This window comes from Zosterops lateralis (genome assembly GCF_965231275.1).
Source record: "Zosterops lateralis genome assembly, chromosome: 2".
NCBI lineage: Eukaryota > Metazoa > Chordata > Aves > Passeriformes > Zosteropidae > Zosterops > Zosterops lateralis.
Window position 1 is genome coordinate 9297360 of NC_139763.1, and position 25900 is coordinate 9323259.

The 25900-nt window shown below is 39.4% G+C and overlaps 1 protein-coding gene across 1 annotated transcript in view; it reads right to left on the reverse strand.

The window, feature by feature from the left end:
* The window catches only part of SYTL5 (synaptotagmin like 5), a 57574-nt gene extending 34253 nt beyond the window's left edge, over positions 1-23321 (reverse strand). The window contains exons 1-3 of the mRNA XM_083855022.1: positions 23281-23321; positions 18344-18841; positions 8925-9140 (exon numbers count right to left, since the gene is read on the reverse strand). Of these exons, the coding sequence (XP_083711148.1) occupies positions 8925-9140; positions 18344-18462 (335 nt within the window). The 5' untranslated portion in view covers positions 18463-18841; positions 23281-23321. The remainder of the gene's footprint in view (positions 1-8924; positions 9141-18343; positions 18842-23280) is intronic.
* Positions 23322-25900: the final 2579 nt, after the last annotated feature.

The window sequence follows — 25900 nt, forward strand, 5'->3', positions numbered from 1 at the left end:
AGGAATTTTTAAATTACTTCTGTTGGTTCCAAACACTGAAAAGGATTCACTTAATAAGAAACTATGCCTGGCCTGTCTGTGAAAAATGCGTCTTTCTCTGAACGTGTATTTTCACAATTCCCTTACAGCACACACTTCTTTTTGCAGTTATTTTATCACAAGACTTATGGCATGTTTAATGTTTTATATCAAACCATAAACCTCCCAGACCTTTCTCTATGCCATCAAATTCCATTGCAATGTGAATGACATGTCACATTGCACTATGATCTATAGAGTTCATGTATTTTATTCCTCAGTTACCAACAAGTTTGACCATAAAACTCCACAAGTGCTGCTCTCCCCTCAGATGGAGATTTCACCCATTCCTGATATCTTATCAGAAAAACTTATCTTGATCAAGGTCAGACAGAACACTGTCCCTATCCTTATCCAGAGAAGCATCTTCATCCTTCTCCAAGCTCTGACAACCCAAAGGAGCTGTGACCTTCACCCAGGGTTTCAGCAGAGCTCCAGGCTTTTACAACCAAACCTTACAATTATTTTCACACACAGCCCTGACAGTGACACCCACCTGGGTTGCTTGTGGTTCATGGAGGGGCAGCTCTTTGTCACAGAGCCCCTGGAGAGCCATCCCCTACATTTTCTGGCCAAATGTGAACAGTGATGAAGGAGAGAAAACTTCTCTGGTGCCTTCTGCACCAGGGGTGCCCAGGGGCTTTCAGCCTGGGTGGATGAAAGGGTGGCTGAGACCAGAGTGGCTGCTTTTTTTACTGCCCAGTAATTTTGTGGTCTGATGTGGAGATTTGACCCTGCAATAGCAGGACCAAGAGCTCAGGGAGAGTCATGGGGGCTGGAGAGACCAAGGGAGCTTCAGGCAAGGGAAGGATGGTTGGGACAGCTGTGGAAGGAGGCTGGGAAGGAAGGGGATAGAGGATTTCTGGGCTGCGCAAGGAAGGATCAGCGGTGGTGCTGCTGGTGGAGGCAGGTTCTCCCTCATCATCCATCTCTGGGAGAGGGCCCTCCTCTCCTCCATTCCGCTGTGATATGGGACCTTAGGGCTCACCATCAGTGTCCCTCTGTGTCCCCACTCCATCCCACACCATCTGAACAACCTCTGCTGCTTCTCCCTCTGGCAGTAAAGCAGCCCACAAAATGGGAAAGGCTGGCACCAGGCTGGGAGTGAGGAAGGAGAACAGTGCAGAAGGACTTTCCCTTCCTCTGCCATCCCTGTGTAACTACTGACCCAATACTCATCCTCCTCAAAACATAAGCTTTGCAGGGAAGGGTTAGATCAGTTTATTTGGGCAACACCAGTTGATCCCTTTGTCTTCTGGCAAAGGATAACTGAGCAATTTGCTTTTCTTACTAAACTCTCTCTGCTATCTGCAACCTGCCACTACAAACAGCCCCAAATGACACAGCTGGTACCCTCTTGTTTAACCAAGGAAGTTCCAGGCCACTGCTGGCAAATGCAAATTGGGCCCCAAGGAAAGAGGAGGGTGAAATTCCCTTTTTCTGGGCAGAGCAAAGGAGTGTGAGAGTCACTACACTGACAGAGCTGACCTGTGTGCCCAGTCAGGTAATGACAGCAAACTGACCTGCCCACCTTCTACATTAGACTGATGTTTTTAGGATCCACATTTTCAGTGAGGTGCAACTCCTTGACAGAGATACTCTGGAGAGGCTCACACCCATTCTGCTCTCACTTCACCAGAAGAATGAAGTCTGAGGCAGAGCACAGACAACTCCCTCAACTGAGGCACAAAACATGGCAAGTAGAGGGAGAATTGCCTTGCTTTATTCAGGTGCTTCACCCCTCTGGCCAGCCCTGTTTATCCACAGTGAAAGGGAAAAAGCAACAGGCACTGACAGCAGCCATTGCAAGTGCTGCATGAAACAAGAGGCTTCAACCCTCACTTCAGACCCTCATCCTTATTTTCATCAGTGTAACTGTCTGTCTTGAGATCCTGACTGCAGCTGGCAGACCTTTTTTTTTGCAAAAGTGGCCTTACCCAACAGATCATTTCTACAAAATATCACTTTCTGATGAAATAAAGGGAAAATCCTCAAGCTTTGCAGCTTTAAATTTCTAGTGCAGTAGTATTGGATGCATTTTCCATGTATGCTGAACAATTCACAAAAAGGTGAGTGTTCATGTTATCTTAATCACTCATACACGTCAGGAGTACCTATTAAAAGAATTTTTGTTCTACATATAAATAGAAATTGCTTCAGATCAAATGATTGCCTAAGTCTCTGATTTGAAGTTTGAATTTAATAATTGCATTTGACATTCTGAATCAAAAAATTGAAGAGCAAGTCCTAAACAGTCTTATAATAATAATGTTATTTTCATGCAATTATGACAAAGGGAGTCTCTCTCCTACTGAGATAGGAGAAAGATGCACTATTTTAGATACAGGATTTAAATGAACCCTTTCTGTCTAAAGAACTGTTTCAGGTGGCAAGAAACAAGGGCTATACTCAATAGTAGATTGAATCAGTGCTTGCAGGTTTGGCTTTGTTGTTTGCAAAATGGGCCCAAGGTCCACACTGACTGCAGATTATGGTATGTGCATGCATTTTCTTTACTTTTCCAGTTAGCTGTAGCTCGTAATGTAAACAACATGTATAGTTTCTACCAAAGCAGGATTTAGACTGGCCTTCCAAGTTGTTCAACAGATGCTGAAGTCAGTAGCTTTAGAAAAAAAGAAAACAGTGTTATAAATTGTAGTAACAGCAATTTTTGCATGATTGCGCTTTCCTACACTCAAGAAAATTAGCATTCAGGCATTTGAGTTTGAAGTACTTTAGGTATCTGCTAAAGTCCTTCTATGTTAATTACTGATCCACCTACTCACATCACCATGTGAAAGGGAACAGTTTATGGTTCTGTGTTTCTTCCCCCTCTGCGATCTCCTAATAAAAAAATTAATGACATGCTGCTCAATTTAAAAACAGAACATAACCTATGGCCTGCCCCTGTCAAAAACTCAGATTTTCCACTCTCATTTTTATAAGGCACTTCATGGTTAAACGCCTCAGTTAATAATAATAAAAAAATTATTTCAGATGGAAAGCCCCAATTGTTACTTTCAATTATTTCTGTAGAGCAAAGCCCCACATTGGTAAAACAGTTTCGTGTCCATTTGATCATCCTGTCTAGTTCACATCCACAGCAGAAGCAAGAGATCCAGCTTTCCTTTCCATCTCCTGTTCCTCGAGTTATTTTTACTTCCTCCTCAGGAAGAAAATGTGGGAAAAGGGCAAAACCAAAGGCTGGATAAAATGCAGCCTGTGTTTGAACATACCAAAGCCCTTATCATATACCCTCACACACCCTCATCTTTGAATGTATCCAATTCCACAGAGTATTTTCAACAATACAAATTAATTCCACTCCAACTTTTATTTTACTGTGAGGCTATTAAACAGAATTTTATGACCCTGTGAAAATAAGGCAAACTTGCCTAGAAGTTACTAAAATAAAATTATAAGAAATTTGAAAAGCATTTGCATAGTGAAACATTGGAAATGGCTCTATTTTTAGGCTCCTAATGGGAATAAATGTTACTAAGAGATACCAATGAATTTTCATGACATGTTAAGACAGCGTAATTATTTCAGAGATTAAGATAAATTTTCCATTATTGCTTTGTTCAGCTGTAATAATGTGGGCTACCTAGGCATTTCATATATAAAGGCAGTGATCTCACATATGTAGACATACTTGCAATAAGAAATACAGACAGCATCAAGGTGTGAAATACACCTTTCAGAAGACAGCTGGAAGGACTTTATTTCCCTCAATTTATTGATCATTTTGTCTGCCAAATTTAAAACAAAAACTGATCATAATTTAAGAAGATGCAGAAGGAAAAAAGAGACCAATGGAAAGTTTCTCTTTGAACACCCACGTTTGAAAGCTCCTGCTGATCTCAGTTCCTTGTGTGCAGGGAATGGAGCAGAAAGATTCCTCTTTCAAGTGCATCACTATATACAGGCTCGATTTACCTCATTAAATACACAACTATTGAACATAATCACATGGATAAGAGCTGTCTTGCTCTCTGACCTTAGCTGGAGAACTTAGAGTTTGGCTGAAGACTTAGCTCTAATCCTTGACTTGTAAAGGCTTTGTCTTGAGACTTTATATTTTACTTGGTAATAACATCCATGAAGGGCAAAATCCAGCTGAATAATTTTCTCTATATGGACATACAAGGGGGACATCCTTTGACAAAAACTGTAAACTATAAGACAACTTGCACATAAATCTGTTTGTTGTACTTAAAAATAGTGATGAATCTCTCTCAGTATTCACATTCAAATGTCTTTCCTCAAATTCATGAAATCTCTTTTTTTGAAAGCTTTTTAGAATGTAATTAATGTATTGTAATGAGCTTCCCCATCACCATAAGCTGTTTTTCAGGCAAGTCTGTCTCTGGAGAAATAGCAGATGAAATGCTCTAAATATTGTTTTATTGGAGTCACATTCTATTGTTGCCAGATGATATTCTGATTGACAGATGAACAAAGAGACTGTATTATTAAATGAACAGGTATCTCACCCCTACAGCCACCATCATGTTAATATGTTGTGCTTGGGATTTTTTAATTTGTTCAGATAATAATATGCTTTACCACATACTTTTAAATCAGTGTCTTGAAATTACTGTTCTTCAAATCAAAGGGAGCATGCTTGCAGTTTGGTACCTATTTTTTTTTTTTTCTGGTAGTTAGATATAAATCCATCATAACGCTTAAAGCAATAGCAACATCTGACCCCAGGCCATATAACAAAATGCCCTTTCACTGTACTGCAAGTATCCCAAACTCCAGTGTTAGGATTGGACAGGCTGGACTCAAAAAGCTCATAAGGAAAGAAATGTCAAAATGTACTGAATGAAGCAACAGGCAAATATTGGCTGATATTACCATCCTTTTTATTGACACAGCAAGTTGTTCCTCCAGCCACTTTGGATTATCTGTGTAATTCAAGGTGCAGTTGTTGTCTCTTTGAACGAACACACTCCCCATCCAGGACCAGACCACCTTCTCTGACCAAATGTACTAATTAGGGTTTTCTAACAATTCTGAAAAACTTCTGGACATATTCCTGCAGGTGTAATTCATGACAAGGAAGAGGGCTTGTACAAGCTGCGGCTGTAACAATCACCTTAAATAACACATAAAAGATACTCTTGAGCACAACTGGGGAAGCAAAGCCATGAACTAGCACAGCACCAAAACTATTAAGGGTTCACAAAGGCCATAAACTCTTCTTGACTTTTAAGGGTCTCAGTCTGTGTGATAGCAGACATACACATCAGAACAAGAGTTTAACCTGGCTGTGCTAATGGAACAGCTCAGTAGGGACTAGAGTCTATACAGATATCAAAATAATCAAGGCTGCTAAAAGATGGACAAAGGAGAGGGACAGATACAAAAGTTTTCCAACACTCTTTGGAAGGCATGGTGAAACAGTCCAATTTGACAGACACAAACACTATGTAGGTCAATGCTACAGAGCTAAAAGATTTTTCTCCTCTTCCTGCCTTTTGTTTGCTTACAAAGCATAAATATCTCTTAACACTGGGTTATTTTCTTTTCCTTTTCTTCAGCCTTTTCATCTTACCAAAGGCCCTATTAACTTAACCAGCTCCTCCATCAACTGTAATATAAAAAGCCTAAAAATCCTGATTTCCCCTGCATTTCTGACTTGGTAGAAAAGCAGAACTGAAATAATTTAAGAAAGAACTATGCACAATGATGTAACTGAAATGCTTTTCCCAAACTTCCATCTCCACACTGCCCACACAGAAGATAATCTCTCTCTGTACTCCCAGCAACGTAAAAGACATTTCACACATCATTAACTGTCATGAAGTCTTGCAGTAACGCTGCACATGAACAAAAAGAAAGGGGGGGGGAGAGAGAGAGAGAGAGAGAGCTTTCAATTCAATAAAGATACTCAACGTGGACAGAACTTCTGCACTTGCAAAGTTTACTACTTTACAAGCAAATTACACCATGCAATTTGTAACAACCTAAAGGCAGACTTCAACCTGCCTAATTAATTGTCAAGGTGATTGCTAAGAGCACTGCTTGGCGCACAGAATTGCAGCACAATCAGGAGAAGCAGAGGTTGCAGGTGTTTTGAGAAGTTGCCTCATCCATCTTTCAGCCCCAAAACAGGACCACCTTTATTGATGTCATAATCCCCAAAGAGGTTTCAAAGCAACATTCTGCAACCCTTCCAAGTTATGTCAATATTTATATCATCTAAATTACACCCTTTCACTGCAATCTAAGTATCACATTACTTTTCTTACCCAAAGAGGGGTCATAGAACAGCCTGTAAACTGATTTCTGTAGATTTAAAACTCAGGTATTTTTAGTCTTCTCTCACCTAGGCTGAACACTTGTGACTCCTTTCATTGCTCTGGATATCCTCTGTGCTAAGTTCCATTATTTTCTGCTGAACTTTCTCCAGGTGGCCAATATGAATTCTGATACACAGAAATGGGCAAGTACTCTGCATATAATAGGATTTTATCATGCATTTTACAGGCCATAATTTGGCTTGTACATCATTTTGTGATGCTCAATTTTTCTGCAATGGAAAATTCTGTTGATTCATGTTCAGCTTTTATCCAGTACAATACATAGATCCTTTCCTAAGAAACAGCTGCAGAAGCTGGTTTTTATTCTCATTTTATGTTTCTGTAGCTGCATTTTTTCCCAAATGTAGTACTTCCACATGTCCATAGGGAGCCATCACTTGCTTTGCCTTCAAACCACTTCTCTAAATTCTAAGCATCACTTTGAAACCCAGTCCTGTCCTTCAGCATGCCTGGAGCACCTCTCACTTTTATGTCTCCTGCAGGTGTAACTGGCAAATTCAGCTGCTGCATCAAGGTCTCCTCAACTAAAATATTTCACAGTAACAAGCCACAAAATGTTCTGCTCTATATCACAGGCGTTTTTCAAGAGTTTGCTGTTTTGTTTTTGTGTTTTGGGGTTTTTTTTTTGTTGGTTTTTTGTTTGTTTGTTTGTTTGTATGTGTGGCGCTTTTTTGGGGATTTTTTTCTTTGTTTGGGGTTTTTTGGGCTTTGTTTTCTTGAGTTTTTTTGATGGTGAAATGTCCATAACCACACTGAGAACAGAGCTTTACAATTTTCCAGGCAGGTCTGCAATCGCATTGGCAGAATTTATTCCAGGGCACAGCTACCCTAATTTGTCAGCCTATTAGAAAGGAACAAGAGAGAGTATCAAAAGGTTAACTTCTGCCAAGTTATAAGACAGCAACAGATCCTCCTCTGTCACCTATCAAAGGTGGAAATTAAATTGGTTTTGACATTATTTGTCCTTGAGCCAGCTCTTACTCATCATCCTGTCACCTTGTCTGGGCTTTCAAACAGCACATTTCAAACTACCATTTGTTTTGGTGTTTTTAAAGAAATTAGAGGTAGTGTGGCAGGGTCAACAAATCCCTTGTTCTTTTCTTCATTTTTAAAGAGTAGCATTGTGTTTGCTGTTCTTTATGCTGTCACCTCACCTGCAGCCTGTCACTTCAGAAAGGCACAGCACTGACATTATCTCAGGAACTGCCTGAGGCAAAGACAAGGAGCTCAGCCAGGTCCCTGCCAATTTAAAATTATTTCACAAATCAAACATTTTTCATTTTAAGAGGTGAGACATTGTCCTTTGGATGTGTCCCACTGGATGCAGAGGAGGTTAAGGCATCTACTTGAAAATGGATGCAACCTTCTAAAGCTAAAGTTAGAAGACACAAGCCCTAAACTCCATGCCCTGCTGTGTTAATTTTTCACTGTCTAGGTAGCCAAAATCTTGACAGAACTAGTGATTTATGTTCACTCCCTGAAAAAAAATCTACAGAAAGCCTTCCCTTTCTGATCTTGTTAGTTTGAAAATCTATTTTAAAAAATCCCTCCAATTCTTTTTTTATCGAGTCTCTTCCTTACATCATCCAGTCCTTACATCAGGGTACATAACAGAGTTTTGCTGCCCAACACATTTCTCCTTTCCTTCATGGTTATCTTACCAAGTCAAGCTGAAAAATCCCATATAATCAAACTAATCAAGTGAATTATTCTTCCAAGTCTTCAGCAAACAAGCTAGTTGAAACTGGCTTGGACTTGGAAAAAGAGACAGCACAGCAAATAAAGCTCCCAATAAACCTCTCCTCTTGTATATTCTCTGTGCAGGTTCTTTTGCGCTAAGGGGATTGTACAATGGTAGTTTTATAAATATATATTATATGATTGGCTTTCCAATATTGGAATGAATACTATATGTGTTATATTAGAAAGTTATGTTGAATTAATATAGTGTGCTTAAACTGTCTGTTTGGTCAGGATAACATCCAGTGAACATGTAAAGAAGATCCTGCTATTGATATAGGATGCTTAAATTGCCTGTTTGGCCTGGGTAACATCCAGTAAACATGTAAAGAAGACCCTGCTATTGATATACCAACCATCAGCATCTACCATCTGAAGAAAGTACTGACCAAGGCCCAAGCTGGAGGTGATAATGGAGACTCAGCCAAGAAACACGTATGCTCTAAAAAGGCAGACCCAAGGAGGGACCATGCAAAACAGTTCCTGGAGTATGGAAACTAGTTTATGGAAAAATATGAATATTCAATACACTGATGCAATAGAAAGGGTATTCAAAGAAGGCTCTGAAATAGCAGGTTGTGGGCTTGGCTGAACGCCAAGTCACCTGGCCAGCTGTACTTTGCTTTTTAGTTTCCTAATTGCCTTATTTTTCACTATTAAACTATTTCTTAAAATTTACCAGGAAAACAAACTCTGTTTTTCACAGCAGCACCAGCACAAAACCCCTGTCAGGGCTATACCCTCCAGAGGTGGGTATAAAACCACCCAACTTACGCAATCTTGGTGCACACAGAGCATTTCCACTGCCCGTCAGCTCCCAGCACGCGGCAGGAGCTGCACACCCTGAGCCTGCAGCCCTGGCACAGCTCTCCCCTGTCAAAGATGAAGCCCAGGCTCTTCTGGCAGCGAACACAGACCCTGCTGTTGTCCTGCTCAGAGTGGCAGCTCCTGCCTTTCCTTCTCACTTCCAGAAGCTCGTTCTTCAATTTCCTAAAAGTAAAATAAAACAAATCCAAGTTTTAATTTGGAGTTTCAACTCAATGATCTATAAGAACTTATTAACAGATTAAGATTTTGTAAATACAATTTTACATGAGTAAATGCAATTTTTTTGCTTGTATTTGCTGTATTTCTTGATGCACACAGGACACAGAATAAATCTCTCCTCCAGCTGTCAGACATGCAGTCAAGAGGAAAATCTGGTAGATCACTATAAGTAACTGCAGATTGCTGAGCAGTTCTGGACAACTGATAAACCATCTTTGCTTGCCCCTCATCAATAATTCAAGTCATGCTGAGCCCAGGTTGACAGCAACTCAAAAGTGAGACCATCCAGTGCATGCACAGAAGAAAAAGAAGAAAACATTTTTTGCAATTAATGTGCCTTTAATAATATTCCAGTGCAGAGTTAGTTAGGATTACATATGCAATTCTGCACCAGTTATTCAAAGCCTTAAAAGAGCCCAAACAAAAAGATCTAAATAGGTAGTGGTGTTATGCTGTGATGCCACAATCAAAGTAAAAAAGGAGAATGCCAGTTTAATAGTGTGACTTGGAGATCTTACCAGTTCTACCACTGACTCTACAGAATAAAAATATTCGTGTTTAAGACTTAATTTTGAAGTCTGCAGTTTCAATGGTCAATGAGATGGGTCCTTAACAAGAAAACAACTGGCAGATATAACTAAGCTCAGTGGCTGCTCAATTCTTTCAGTTTTATGTGCCTGGGTGTCCCCACTACCCCACCTTTTCCTATGCTTCTTTCATCATCAGCCAGGAGTCCCCAAAGTCCCTCAGTCATGAAGCATTCCAGCTCACTGAAATCACTATCTCTGTACACACACAGATGTTTAAGGGGGGGATTTAAAAACCTGCTGCCACCATAACCTAAAGATCAGTAAAAATGTGTCACAAGAAAACCACATGGAAGATAAAACCAATAAAAGGTTGCAGCTCTGTAAAAGAAGCCAAGAACATTGCTTGGGCCACCAGGGAGTCAACTCTGACAGAATAAGGTTATTTGTGGATACACTGCCTTCCTAAAAGGCTGGCCAGCATTTTGCTTCCCACTGGGATGCCATGAACAACAGCTGCTCTGCAGCCACCTGACCTGCGGATGCTCAGCCTCTGACAGCTTTACAAAAAGGGCATGTCCAATCTCTCCAGGCAGCAATTGCCAATCCTAATCAAGGGTTTTCCTCTGCTGGCCTCTATCCAAAAGCTTTAGACCCTTCTCCCACATCCAATCCAAACAGCCTTTCTCTTATGCCTGAGCCTTCAAAAGTCTGTCCAGACTTCACATGCTTTGTTGGTACTTTGCTAACTGTTCTTGCAGTTCGTTGATTGCAGCTTATATCTCCCCACTTCCTGCAGAGATGCTTTTTGATTCCAGGCATGTGTCCATTTCCTTCCTGTGAGTCACAGCTCCAAATGCAGACAGGTGACTTGTGCTGTGAAACCTGCCAGTGGTGCTGGGTGTTGCCAGTGTGCACAGAGAAGGGAGATGATCTTTATTTTTCCCAGCCCCATCCTTGCCTTCCAAGCAAGTCTGGCTTCAAATATCCAAAGAGAACTCAACTGCTTCTTCTGGACCGAGAAATAAAGGCAACCCACACCACCAGAATGCTCCTGACCACGCCCTTTTCAAAAGAGATGCCACATCTGTCCACTTGAACAACAAATACACCTTTAGGAGCTTGTGAAGGCACCTAGTTACCTCTGAGTTTATGGTCACTCACATCTCACTAAACATCAAGCATTCATAAATGCTTAATGATTTACTGTCACCTCCTTTAGCAAAGTGAAGTTGTCAGAGATAAAGTGCTGTGCTACATGGCCACCTCGAGTACCAGCTGACCTTAGGGAAATTTGTTTAGATTGATTGTGCTTTCACACAGTGAGAGGTATTGCAGCACTTTCCAGGTTCAAATTCACCTTGCCCTGGGATTTTGCAATGACCTCAGGAGCTGGAATTCCCAAAGACCTGTCAGACCTGTAAGGACTGAGGCCAAGAAGACATTGAGCACATTGGCCTTTTCCACATGCTTTGTCACTGTGTCCTCTGTTCCACCCAGCACCAGGCTCACACACCTCCTCACCTTCCTTTAGCCTCCATTTTCTCAATTGCAATGTCCTCCTGTTAATCTCACCCAATTTGATTGCCAAACTGGACCACCACTTCTTTACTTGATCACTGGTCATTTTCTATCTTATCCTTTTTTTGGTTTCCTGTCAAAACTGTGACTTTTTATAAAGCAGAACTGCCAATGAATGTTCAACAGAGAGTCTTTAAGAGACAAATGTATTTCTGCTTTTTATTCAGGCTTGCAAAGATTTGGTCAATCACATACCAAAGAACTAAAGAGGCACAAATAACTCGGTTCCAGTTTCTTTTGGCACTTGAATATCTGTATGCAAATCAAGCTCCTGATCCTTGCCCAAGTGTCAGAGTAACTCAGAAGATGAATATTGTTAATCCTCGAATCTCAAAATAATTAGAACACTGTGCACTAGCAAAGGCTTATTTTTTCATAACAGATTTATTTCCAGTGACTTATTTTTACTGAAAAAACTTAAATTAGTTATGACCCATTGCATTTCAGGAACCTGACACAGAGTTATTGGCAGTTGCCATCTTTTTGGCAATATCACTGTCCTGTGCCCTGTATCCAGGTGTCTAATGGTGAAACAGAACCTCCACTGAGCTCCTTCCACTCCAGCCCTCTCCCTCCCCAGTGCAACTTTCAGGCCCTTTTGTGCTTAGTTAAAAGTATTATTGGGCACAAAATCTGTTTTAAATAGTTCCAATTTGAAATTAGAAAATGTCTATTGGCCCAAAATAATAAACAGAGCATTTTTTTTAAAGTTTGCTCAGAGATCATCATGATGAAAAAACTTATCAGTGTTCTTGTGACATTAAAAAGACATTTTTCCTACTATTCAGTAGAGGTGATTGCAACAGTATTTCCCACTGCTTATGTGAAACACAATCTAAAATTCTTATCAGGTGGTAGCTGATTTGCTAACAGCATAAATTCTGAGAAGTGTTTGTTTTCTTATTTTTGAATATAAATTGCCTTTGATGACTTCCAGGGAACCGAGAGAAGATAAATCAACCCACAGTATCTCCACTCAATTAAACAAATAATAAAGAAAAAATTAAAAGCAAGCAAAGAGTGCATGGACAGATACCCTGGATATGAACTTTCATTTCAGATTCCCTATACTATTTGTTGAGCTGAACTCCTGATTGACTGCAGCACATATATTCATATCTCAATAAAATAAAAAATGAACTGTCTCAAGGGCCAGGAAGAGCAGGAGGAGGTGGATGAGTCATCTGAAAAAATCCATCATCATAACAGTCCCTAAACAAGCCCAGCTGAGCTGCACTGCTTACACTGTGCTGAGAAGGGAGAACAAGTGCAGCCTGTAGCTGCACTGACTTACCACTACATTTATTTCCCAGGGCAGGAACCAGCTGGATTGTAAACACCCAATTTCCTTGTGCCAGCCTAACATTTGCACTCTCCATAATTTTAAAGGGATACATTTACAGGTGGAGTTAGATATTTTTAATCACAAATATTAAACAAGAATTAATCTTTATCAATCTTCTAGTAATATGAAAGGGATAATAAAACTTAGCAGGAGCCAATTTAATCGGCTTCTGGAGAAAAAGGATCCTATCATTCATTGGAGTTTCTAAACCTTCAATTACGAGTGTTTGATGAAAGATAGCTATTAAAAATAAATTTGATTCTGCCAAGTGTAACAGAATGTGTAGCCATTTTTCTAAACTGTGAATTTATATTAGGATCCCTCTACTGTCTGAGAAAATATGTTAAGCACGTTGGAGAAGAGTTCTGTTGTAACCAGTATTCCAGGTAACACTGAATGCCTTAACCTGAGCCTGTCCAAAGGTGGCCTAAAAGGCCACCATAAAATATAGCAGGAAACAAAATAAAACAAAAACAACCAAATAAACCATCTCCAGAATTCAGAGCTCTTGGTACAGTTGCCCACCGGCTACCAGAGGCACAGGAATCCCTAAACAACTCAGGTCCTTCCCTACGGATGCTGAAAGCAACAAGGCAAAGGTCTTTGTTCCTTCACAAATGCAGCCTCAAGAGATTAAATATTCACAAACCCCTACAACATTGCAAAGAGGAAGCAATGAGAAGTCTTAACAGATCCATTTTTTATTAAAAGTAAGCTTTACCTTAGAGAATATTTATTTCTCAAAAGTAAAATAGCTCTATGGCTGCAAGAGATAAGATGCTCTTTGCCCAAGCCATTCACTTAAATGAATACAAAAATTTCCTTTAACTCCATGAGTGTTATCCACTTGCTTTAAGCTAGGGTGGGGTTTTTTTGTTGGTTTTTGTTTGTTTGTTTGTTTTTGTTTTTGTTTTTGTTTTTGTTTTTAATAGCAAACTGACTAGTTTGGATGGTTTATTCTCTTTCAGTAGGATTTTAGAAAACTTTTATTTTGATTTTTTTTCTACCTTATCTCCTCTCCATTTAAAAATAAACAAACTGTCAAATGTGATAGCATACATAATTCCTGAGTTTTATTTTCAAATTTCTCCTGGATCTTCTTTCTCTCTGTTTCAAAACCCTTTTTCCTCTGAAAATGTAGAGCAGCATAATCCAAGTATACCTAATTTTATTTTGCCATTCTAAATTTCCAGAGTTCAAAGAGTCATAAAAAATTGAATTAAAAATAAAGAAGGGCAACCCTCTCCCTCCCTCAGTCAATTGTAATTAAAGAGTTTGGCAGGGAAAAAAAATTGAATTGCTTTTGCACGTGTGAATACAAACATCTTTGCTCTGAATCTATGCAGCTGCTAACTTAGATAATAGAGAATTTTTCTGTGCACGAACTGGCATCAACATTCTTGAGCATGAGGAAGAAAGGCAATTTTATTTCCAGACTGATTCTCAGTACCTTCTCCAAATTCATCCAGATTCCCTTCACTGTCTGGCACAGTAAGCAGAAAATAACAATAAATATTATTGAGATATCACAGAAAGAACTGAGATCTCCTTAGATTGTAAAATATGAGTACCTGAAGTGCTTTTTATACTTATTTAATAAGCACAGGTTTTCACATTTTGTTTATGTAGCAGATCAAAGTAATAAAAACTGTGTTAATAACACCCAAGGATGGAGGCACATTGATGACAACACAAGGAAACAAGCAAATAATGAATTTGCAAAGAAAGAGATCTGGCAGGACGAAGGGTAGAACAGAGCCCAATGAAAAGAAGGTAAAGGAAGCATGGGAACTGAAATTATACTGGACATCATAATGATGACAAACTTCCATAGATGGAACTTTTTCTGGGTAACTCACCCCTCCTCTCAAATAAAATGGTTACTAAGATTAAAAAAAAAAAAAAAAAAAAAAAAAAAAAATCCACAACAGATCCCCTGTTGGGTTTTTTTGCTGCCTCTCAATAAAACAGATTGGACCCAGCACATGAAAATTAGTCACTATGAGAAAATCTTTCACCACTGCAGGATCATGGTTCCCAAAGGAGGACAGGACAGAAAAATAGCCACCTCTACCATTAGGGTACTGGCAATAGTAATTACCCTTAATGGAAAAGTCTCTGATTCAAGAAATAACAATGTGGTGAGCAGTGTTAAATACACCTCATAAATGACTGAGCTGCCAGACAAGAAGTTTGCTATTTCCAGGTACAGGTGGCCAAGGTGCTTTAACACAAGGGCTCTCTCCTTCCAATATTTATAAGCACTTTTACAGAAACACAGACCATGCACCACATTACATATGTTATCCTGCAACCATTTTTTGCTTGTAAACAAATCCAAATATATACTCAGCTGATAGGTCACTTCCCATTCCTAGTCCTCAAACTTCTGCTTTTCTAAAGTACTTGCCTGTAGCTACCACATGGTGGTATCCATGCTAACAGTTTCTCCTATATTTTGATGAAGTTAATACCCTAAAATGTGTCCATGGATCTCTTTGGACTGATAAGAAGATACCATTTTAGTCAGAAGAAAAGACAGGAATGTTAATTTTCCTTGTCAATACAGATCTGGGGGTGGTGCAATTCTTACACAACTTCTGGCAACCGAAATGCTGAGGGAGAGGTTCAAGCAACAGCCCATTAAAGCCTTTTTCTTGGACAAAACTGGAAAGTTCCTTCTTTGTTTTCCCAGCACAGCAATTTTTTATTCTGTGTCCTATAAAGGCATGGCATTTGTAGCTATGTTCCATAAAGAATGGAAATGAACTTTGTATTTTAAACCCTAAGAAAATAGCCAGTGTAAGAAGTAATGGTTGTGCTCAAATAAACTTAGCAAATGAAAAAGAATTATGGTAGTTCAACTGACATCAAAAGCATCATAAAGCAGTGTTTAGAACACAGTAGGTTATTTGTACAAGTAATCTATTAACAGCTTAAAATCAATATTCAAAGAAAACTTCCAGCTACTCAAGATGCACAATTAGAGTTAAGGACATAAATCATAATCTTTATTAAAGAGGTTGATTATTTGTATTATCAAAACTAGACCTCAGAAAAATAACTAGATGACTTCTGTGTTTCTCTCTCATGTGGGTGAAATAATTGTGCATCAAAGAAAAGTACAAGAAGAGCTGCCTGCACTCCAGAACATAAGTATGAGCAGTGATAGTAAAAACAACCCTTAACAATTTCATTATTAGAACATCCTCCTGCATTTATCACTGCTTTCATAATGGATAGAAAGGCCTTTTAAGTTACAAGGGCTTTTGAAAACTAATAGGAAGAGAAAAAAGACAATTATCAAGATGGATTCAGAAAGAGTGGAACAGGATAAAAAGAATTCCTCAGTACAATGTACAAGTAAACATCTTCCAGAGTGGAAAATGCCTTGAAAATAAATAAAATAGGAGTTTCTCTTTTGGAAAGTACTTCAATAAAGAGTATAACAGATTGTACCGAATGGAATTTTAAGGCAAACAAATGTTCCTCTGAAGTATGCTTATAAGCCATGATTATAGATCCTTGCCAAGTTGTACTGAAAGAAAGAAAAATTAAAAAGTCTCCTAGGAAGCAGTTAACCATCAAATTCCTTTTAGTTTTTATATTCTGGAAATCTTTTATAGACTACATTCCACTGTTATCAGGCAAAGTATGGTCTAGTGACAATAAATACAAAGCCAATTGGTTCATACACTGGTGCTAGAGGTAAGCATGAGCACCACACTGCATCATTAGTTATTCTAATTAGCATTATATTTCAGATTAATTTGATTTTGAGTGTTTTCTTAGGGTGCTTCTTGCTTTTTACCAAAATACTGATAATAAGCCAATGCCACCTGTGACTTCACTGAACTGTGCTGAACCCTCCAGGGGTGCTGCAAGTTCCCAGACTCAGTAGACTTGGCAGAGTGAATTCCAGCAATGCCATAAAAAGCAGAAAATTTGGGGGGTTAAGATACATAAATATATTTTTTATATATATATAGATATTTTTCTATTTTTGCATTTTAATATATAGATATTTTATTATATTTTTAAAAATATATAAAGATTAAAAAAAAAAGAAAGAAAAAAGAAAGAAAACAGCAACAAAAGAAACCTCAGACTAACCAAATGAAACAAAACAAGAAACCCCACAATACCTCTGGAGTTTCAAATTTCCATTTGAGACTGGGAAATGACAATAGGAGAAAAAAGCTTTCAGGAGCTTTAGGAATCTGGTGATCTGATACACTCCATACTGATGCCTTTGACAGATGATTATTGGCATATCACACATTGCCAAGGCCACCACTTCAGGAAACCGAAATACTTTATTTGTAATTTTTATTTTATCACTAAACAAAGCAGAATGCCTGGAACAAGCAGCACTCCATCTGTTTTCTTCTTAATCTCACAAACCACTAAGGAGACAAAATTATTAATTTGCCCACACCACCTTGAAGAAACACCTTTCCTTCCAGTCTGGCAGCAACAGAAGCAGCCAGTTTTCACCCTCTCCTTTTAGATGAGCCACTGTGTTCCCCCAGGTAAATGAGCTGCACACCAACAGGGGCATTGCACTTTGACTGGGTTCAGCTGAAGGAGAAAAGCTTTCAAAACCTGTAGCTGACTCTGTATAGATTTCCAAATAATGGTTTTACACAATAGAAGCTTCAGCAGGTGCTGAACATACACCTTTGCAATGTCTAAAATGTTTTGTAGAAAATCAAAAGGAAGAACAATGTAGCCTGGCATTGGGATTCATGGGCAGAAACCAGCAAAGGCTGGAAATTTTCCCTTTGTCATTCATTGTACTCAGCAGCCTTGTCAACACCAAGTTCTGCATCCATCCACACTAAGCCTCTTTCTCAGAACCAGCACTGTATGAAACTTCAAAAGGGCAGTGGGGGGAAGTGAAATGAAGCAGCAAAACCATCCTTGAAAAGCATGGGGACCATTCCAGAACTGATATTAGGTGAACTAACTCAAACTGAGCCTTCTAAAACTGCTGACTCAGCCTGCCTCCTCACATTGTTCTCTGAATTTTGGTTTTTACTTTTCTGAGTAGAAAAAGAACATATGGACTCATTAATACCCTGAGACTCTACTTCTCCCAACAGTGGCTTTTGAGATAAACACTTGAGATTTTAAATTTTATTTATTAGTAAATATAAGTCACTTGAAAAATAAAGTGTCCCTCCACCCTGTTCTGTAGGTACCACAACAGAAAGAAGAGGGACACCCTCATGCATTTTTTTCAATGCTGTAGGAAGTGCTGAACAGAGGCAGATGACAACTTTATGCACCTCTGACACCTTCCAAACTTCTCTCCCTCCCTCAGCTCTGAAGGCAGGCTCTGTGTGCAGCTCCTCTCAGAGGAAGAGCGTTCAAGTGCCTTATTAAAACACATTTACAGGGGGAAATTCAGCCAAACTGGACTAAATTTACAGAATCTAAAATTTTAAAAAACACTGCTGTGGTTTTTTGCACTTGTTATCTTTTTTATGCTTCTGTCTTGAAGCAGTGGACACAATTTTTGTTTACTAAGAACCATACTAGCAAGCAATTTTCTTTTTAACACACTTGAACTTACAGTTAACTGTGCCATCTCACAGCATGCATCCTTGTGTGAGGCATATAGAAAACCTTCACTGGGCACCACAAAAATATCTACCAACCATATATTTATAAGCAATAAAAAGGGTTACCTTATTCTTTTATCTTCAACTTTTTTCAAGTACTCATCTCTCTTCAATACTCCCAATATTGTTTCCCTTTCGTGTTCCAGCAAAAATGACAAATTGATGATCTCCAGGTGCTTCGTCATGATCCTTCAACAGCCACTCTGTCAATGACCAATTTGCCCAATCAATATTCCAATGATTTATTTGCACAAGGCCAAAGGCACGTTTGTGTCAGAAATACAAGATCCACACAGTCCAGAGGTATTTTGAAAAATGCTTCTTTAAATTAACTGGGTGGCAAGATTGTATTGCTTTTCCTTCCAGCTACACAAGAAATAAAGGTTTCTCCTTTGTTTCTTCCTTGGGAATGGCAGTCATTTTCCTGATTATTGAATGCCCTTGGATCCTGGCCAGTTCTCACTGCAAGTCTTCAGATTGCATCCACAGCAGCTGGAGAATAAACTTCCTGAATAATTGTAGTTTGGAGCCAGAAAATCACTGGGTATATTTATATCAAACTGCCTGAAAGTCAAAACAAACATGTGTGGGTGATTTTGAAATTATCATCAGTCTGATTTGACAAAAGCTAAATCTAGTAATGGTTTGGAAGCCATTGAAGAATGGCCTGTAGGGTTACCAGGTTATCTCAGGGGCTACTTATACACAACTGGCATAAAAGTTTGGTGTTTTTTCCTAAGAGCAAAAAATTTTCATTGTTTCTGCAAGCAGATCCAACTCTCAGTGGATTTGTGTCCCATTTTCTTACCTTTTATCAGGTAAGAAACTGGGACAGAAAGGTGATACACAAACAAGCACACAGCAAGTCAATGCAAGGCAGAAATACAAGTCAGGAGTTATGAGCTTCTTATCACTGAAAATTGGGAAACAAGCAAACCATAGGCAGCTACTTTTGGTTAGATTGTGCCTTAGACATACAACAGCTAAGTAATAAAAAGACACATGGAAAAAATATACTTTTATATTCTCTGCATTTGTTTTAATAGGAAAAAACACACACACAAAAAAAGCTGGACCATTAAGTTTGTTCTTCAATTCTTGAAAGGGTTATTTCTATTCATACCATAAGACCAAGTTACTTGAAAGCAAAAGAAAGAAATCCAAGATGTGAACTGTTCTTTGTTATTATCAAGAAGGTCAGGCTCCTCCTTGAACTGCCTAGAAAAATGCCTGGTGAAAGGAGCACTTTTAACCCAACCAGATTCTAACATCAGCAGACTGGGGAGCTTGGGGCATCAGCACAAACCTCACAGAGTCATTGCTTGTCTGGCCAAGGTGCTCTGAAATTCTGTTTGCTGATTTTCCTTGCAGAGGTAGCATGGGTGACATGAAGCATTATTCTCTCAGGCATTTATTATTTTTAACTGGGGAAAAAAAAATCACCAGGTTTTATTGGAAATGGAAAGCCAAGAGGTAAAAGGGAAAGATTGAGTGAAAAGATTAGAAATTCGGGACAACAAAAGTGTTAAAAATTATTTCTGACAGCACCATTTTGGGTTGATGATGTGCTACAGGTAACCAGGGGTTCTTGCAGAACCACAGTGCAGTGGAATGGCAAGCAGGCTGTCAAGAACACTCTACCTTGTGAGGTATTCTGGCACTGGGAATTCAGGGAAAATAAAAACTGCTTGATAGGGTTAACTTGACATTTGGTAATTTCTTCTCAGCTTTTCTTTTAACTCTAAAGAGATTACTACTCCTACCAGACCCTACAAGGCCTCAAATATTCCCTTTGACTAAGTGCATTGCTGATCTTGAAATGTCCTGGAAGATTTTTCTCTCAGTGCAGGGAGGCACAAAATTTCTAAAGCCATAATTGGGAATCCAGTTATTGCATTTGCCACCTGGAGGGTCAAATACACAGAGCCCAGAGCAGAGCTAAGCATGGATAAGAGTGATGAGACCACAAAGTGTCAGATAAGTCAGACAAAATTTCAGAGAGTGCTACACACTGCTGTGCCAGATGCAAATCAGCTGAAAGATCATTCCATTTCGTTTCTTACAGGGAAGAAATCCAAAACCACAGTGGTCTATTCAAGAAAATTCTGGTATCCAATTATCTTATTGCTTTGGTGGGGGAACAGCTCCAGCAGCCTGAGCACACCAGCAATGCAGGTTTTGTGTTCAGTACCAGACCCAACGCTAACACAGCCCAGTTTTCCTGTCTGCCACCTGCCCAACATATGTCCACCTACCAGATAATTGACAGGAAGATTCAGACTCACCTCACCTTCCAGATTTTATTCTGCACTATGAAATTGCCACTCAAAAATATGATTTCCTAACCAGATACTCCCTCCCTGATGAAGCTTCAGCAAACACCTCAAGAGAAGCTCCTCTTTGCTCAGACAGGCTTCCTTCTGAACGTGTTACACTCATGATCTCTGCCTTGGTGACATTCTGTACCCCAGGCTGGCTGAAGCAGTGGCAGCAGTTAACTTTGCATAAAACAGGTATTCCCAATTCTTTTATAATTCTTAGACAGTGTTACCCTCACCAGGCTAACTTTTAGGACTAAAGTTACTGCAGGTATCTTTACCCCTCAGGAAGCAGATCTAGTAAAGAATCCTTGTTCCTGCATCCTACATCACTCCTGCCTGATTAGACAGATTCTGTGTGGAAACTCTGAAGACTGCTGCTTTTTCTGCCTTGTGCTGATACAAGATGTGTCAAAACATCCCCCAGCTCACAGAAGGAGATCACCTGGTTTGCCCCCTGCCCTTTTGGTAAATGCTGGGCACTTCTGTGGCACATATAGTTGTTGACACCACAACCTTCAGGAACATTTGCTCCATAGGAAACGAGACTAATGACTAAAGATACTGATTTTAATAATCTACCACTTTAGGCTTCCCTGCTTTGGACAACGCATTATTAGAGATCAGGCCTCTATTTCAAATTAAGACTTAATAGGAAAATTTGCTCTTCTCCTTCCCTGCTCTACTTTTGCTCTCTGTCTAAATGGTCCAGAATAAATTAGCTGACAAAAGTTGAATCATGAATCAACCTAGGGTTTAAAAACAAAACCAGCCAGCCTTTAAAAGGTGACAATGCTCCTTTTAACAGACTTGTAATGTTTTATTAAGTAGCCCTGGGGCTGATTAGGAAATGCACTTGTTTTTATCCTAAAGTGAGTGAAGATTTCACAAAACAGAGAATTTGAGGAGCACTAAAATGTGGATTAGGACACTGCGAAAAATGCAAACCTCTCCTAAAAGAATGAGCTTTGTTCTAATCTACTTTCAGTATGTAGACAGAATATTAATTTCTTAAGCCAGAGTAAAGCAAAGATCTGATATATCAGACTTGCAGAGGAAAGAGGCCATTCATTCATTCCTGCTCCACTGTGACACAATCCCAAGGCTGTATGTAAGTGAGCTGCTCAAGTAGGGGGTTGTTTTGCCTTCCTCATGGGAAGGGTAGAGAAAATGCTCAGTGAGACTATCCCCCATGCTTTTGCCACTTCTCTTACCCCTATAGAAATGTAACTCTAGAATGAAGTTTTACTCTCTGAAGCTATTGTTGCAGAAAGATACATTAGAAGTAACATGCACTTATTAGCACAAGACACCAAAATTAGGCAAAAATTAATAAAAAGGTACAGTTTATCCTGCATATAACTGCTTTCACTGCACACAGGTACTATATCTATCCAGAGGGCATTTGCTCTCCCTCCCAAGACAAAAGAATGAAGGATTGCCTAAAAAATAAACAACAAAAACAACAAAAACAAACAAACAGAAACAAACAAACAAACAAACAAACAAAAAACCAACCCCAAACCAACAAACAAAAAAAGGCATTACAGTGTGGAAGAATACAGCACCCCCAAAACTGAACCTCTCTGAAGGACATCAGTTCAGAGCCACAGGAATTATGGCGACTCCACTGCAATCAGTGACCCTCAATGTTCCTGCCATGAGCATCCTCCCCAGCCCAGCAAGGTAACACTCATCTGCACCCCAAAACACCTTAGTTTCATCTGTCCCCCATCTTCCTGGGAAAGAAGAAGAAGCATCCTGATCTCCAGAGACAAAGCTAAATGGAAGCAAGATAAAGAGAGAGGAATTATCCTCTTTTCTTCAATGACTCTGTCATCAAATTGCCTGAAGCAAGAAATTGCTCCCGCAGCTGAACCATTATGTTTACTTAGCTGGAAGCCAGGACATGGAACAATTTAGTGACTCAGCAACAGAGACAACATTTTCCACGTGCATTGACTGCAGTGGTACAGGAACCACAGCAGTGCCTCACATTGCTGGAGTGATAGAGCCTCCACCTACTGCTGGCAGGAAATTCTTTGCCAGCAGAGAAATGTTTGTACCACATATATTTACTAGCATGGGTGTATTTAGGATAGGCATAAAGTGCATTTTCATACTGGTAAGGAAATTCCTAGCAAGAGTAGCCCAAAGCTGCTGGTGTGGTGGCTGTAACTGACTTTTGTCACTTAAGAAGCTGGGATAGATCATCTCCTGAAAAGGCACCAATCACTGCTTGAATCAAAGCTGTATGAGGGATGACAGCCTAGCTGGAAACTCCACAGGAACAGGATTAATGACATTGCTGACTCTTCCCTGTCTTCTTCAGCAAGCCACAGGTTCCACCTCCCAGCTCAGTGCTCGCAGCATAGGTCACAGCATGGTGGATCTAAACCCAGTGCACACAGCTTCAACACTCAAATGTAAAGAGGCACATATCGTATATGCGCTGCCTAAAACACACAAATCCTCTGTACACTGGGTTCATTCACATGAGGTTCTGAAGTAAAATTTAAGACTAAGATGCCATCGGCAGGTAACCACCAAAGCATAGTCCACATCCACAGCTATTTTTCTCCTTTCTGAGGCTCAAAGTAAGCCAATGATAGAGGGGAAGGGCCACCCACATTAATTCTAATAAAATAGCAGGAAGACATAAAAATGCACAAAAGTAAAGCTTACCATGCTGAAACTGTAGTGGCCAACTTGGTTTCTCCCCCTGCTCTCACCTGAGCATGCTGCTTGCAGAATGCCATGAACAGGAGCAAGAAAAACCAGCTTCACTTCCCAGTAATGTGTTTGCAGAAGGCACACACCCAGGTGAGCAAACCAGATGTCAGCAGGTACTGAAGGACCAGGAAATGCTTGTTGCACAAAATCAACAAGTTTGTAAGGTGAGAAAGAGCCAGTCAAGACACCAAAGTCAAGTGGCAAAGAAGGAAAACCAAACCACACTTGTTGAATGTGATCTTGGTTAATTACACATGGATTAGATCAAGTGAGAGTTCTGGTCAGTATTACAGTGTAAATAGTAAGCAGATTCTTTGGTTAAGAGCAATCTTCAAAGACCTTTAGAGGTAAAGAGCTGGAAGACTTACAAATTGGGAAGTCATGTATTGCATTAAAGACAGGATCATGTCTGAGTGACAGCAACAGTGTTTGAAGAGTCATTTAAAGCACAAATTGGTGCCAATTGCAGTGAACACAGGCTGAGAGAGAAGCTGAAAATGTGATTCCTTATGTCTACTTCTTCCTAACTAGTGTAGTATGGATGTGTTTGACTTCAGAGTAATTAGAAAAACTCAGATTTGTTAATCAAACAAACCCAGTGGATTCAGAAGCAGTTCATTTTTTAGGTCAGGCACAATTCCAACTGTCTGGAAACATCTTGGCAGAGCTGTCATGTACCTTCCTCCAGGACTGCAGATCTCTCCAGCCACAGTCAATGCCTGCAAGCTACAGCTAATTTCTACAATTACTGTAATAATATTTCAAAACCAAAATCATGAGTGTTTAAAGACTGGAGCAATAAATGTTGAAGCTCATTAAGTCTATGGAGCAGACCTTGCTGTGTAGGAAAGCAGTAAATTAACTTGCCTGATTGTAGAAAAAAAAAAAGAGCTAGGACTAAGCTCAGCACTGACAGCCTGAGCATTCATTAAACATTGCTCCTTCTACAGGTCTTCCTCTGCTTGTTTTACGGGCCTGATAAAAGGGGTCTGACAAAAAAAAAAAAAAAAAAAAAAAAAAAATTACATTTTCTGTTTCCTTGCTGTAGAAATTTAGGCTCACACAACTGTGCAGTCAGGTTACAACCCTCAGGAACAGGGAACAGCCCTGCCCAGAGAAAGCTCACTACAGAGACACTGCTGGCTGCCACCATGACAAGCTTGGCTTATTTTTCAAACTGGGAAAAACACAGCAGCCATTCAGGCAGGGGATCAAATGCAGGATACACCAGAGGGTGAGAGAACACCAGGCAGTTCTTCTGTGAACATAAGCTCATGCTCCCTTAGAGATCCTACAAAACAATGAAAGAATTTAACTCCTTCAGGGATGCCGTGGAATAGACAAATATCTAAGAATCTTTTCTGTATTAAGAGAAGATTCAGGGCAATCTGTCATATTTAAAATAACTTATTTACAAACAGGAGACAAGAAGTGGGAAGAATGACAGGACAGGGTGGCAACCTTTTTCTTTTGTTTTGCTCATCATTGGGTAAATATGGTTTACCTTCCTGGCTGAGTATTTAGCCAGAAAAGAAGACACTTCCCAGGACAAGAATGGAAAGAAAAATCAGTGCATCAATTTGCCTAATCAACCAAACCAAACAGATCTGAATCAAAGAATGAATGAAGGAAAAATATTTCTGCTATTGTTAAGCAAATAGCATCTGTGCAATGTTAAATCAGCCATGAAAATATGAGTTAGGGTTTGAGTCATCTCAGTCTTACTGCTTAGTCACAGTGTGTGTGAAGGCAGCAATCCATTCAGCACTGAACTTTACCTTAATATGTTTAAGTTAATCCATGTGTCTTTATACTTTCTGTGATGAAATGGAAAGAGAAGCAGTAAACTGAAGTCTAGCATAGAATGGATTTATGCATAGTTGTAAAACAAGTTCTAATATTGACCTTACACGTTTTACTTAATGCATAAATTATGGATTGAACTAAGACTCACCATTATGAAATTTAACAAAGACAAGTTGAAGAAAATTTATCAATTCTTTACTTCTAAAAATCTGTAGCACCCTCTCCCCAGACATGGCATTTTGGGAGCAGATAAAAACTTTTTGACATAGAATTCTTGTAGAAATTGAAAACAAGTACAATGCCAGAAAGATTCCTGATTCTTCTTTCTAACCCCTAGTGTTTCTTTACAATATCAACACAGTTTAGGAGAAGTTAAACTGATTCATATCGTGTTATGACATGATTGCAATTGACACCAGGATAAACAGGAATGAAGCACAGGACACCCCAAAGCCCCTCTGATGTCCATTATTGGTCAGATCTGGTCACAACTTTTATTCATCCTCCTCAAGTTCCCTGTCTCTTCCTCACTGGGACTTGAGGCTGCATCCACTATCACATTTTATGGGATCCCTGGGGCCGTGGTCTGTACTGCAACACAGTTACAGGAAGTATCATCTGACACGAAGTAGAAAATTCATTGTAGAACCAGTGGACTATTTTCATTACTTAACAAGACTCCCTCATAAAAAGGGAGGGAAATCTCTGTTTCTTTTAACTGACTAAGTGATTGACTGAAATATGAACAGGTTTATTTGATTTTTTT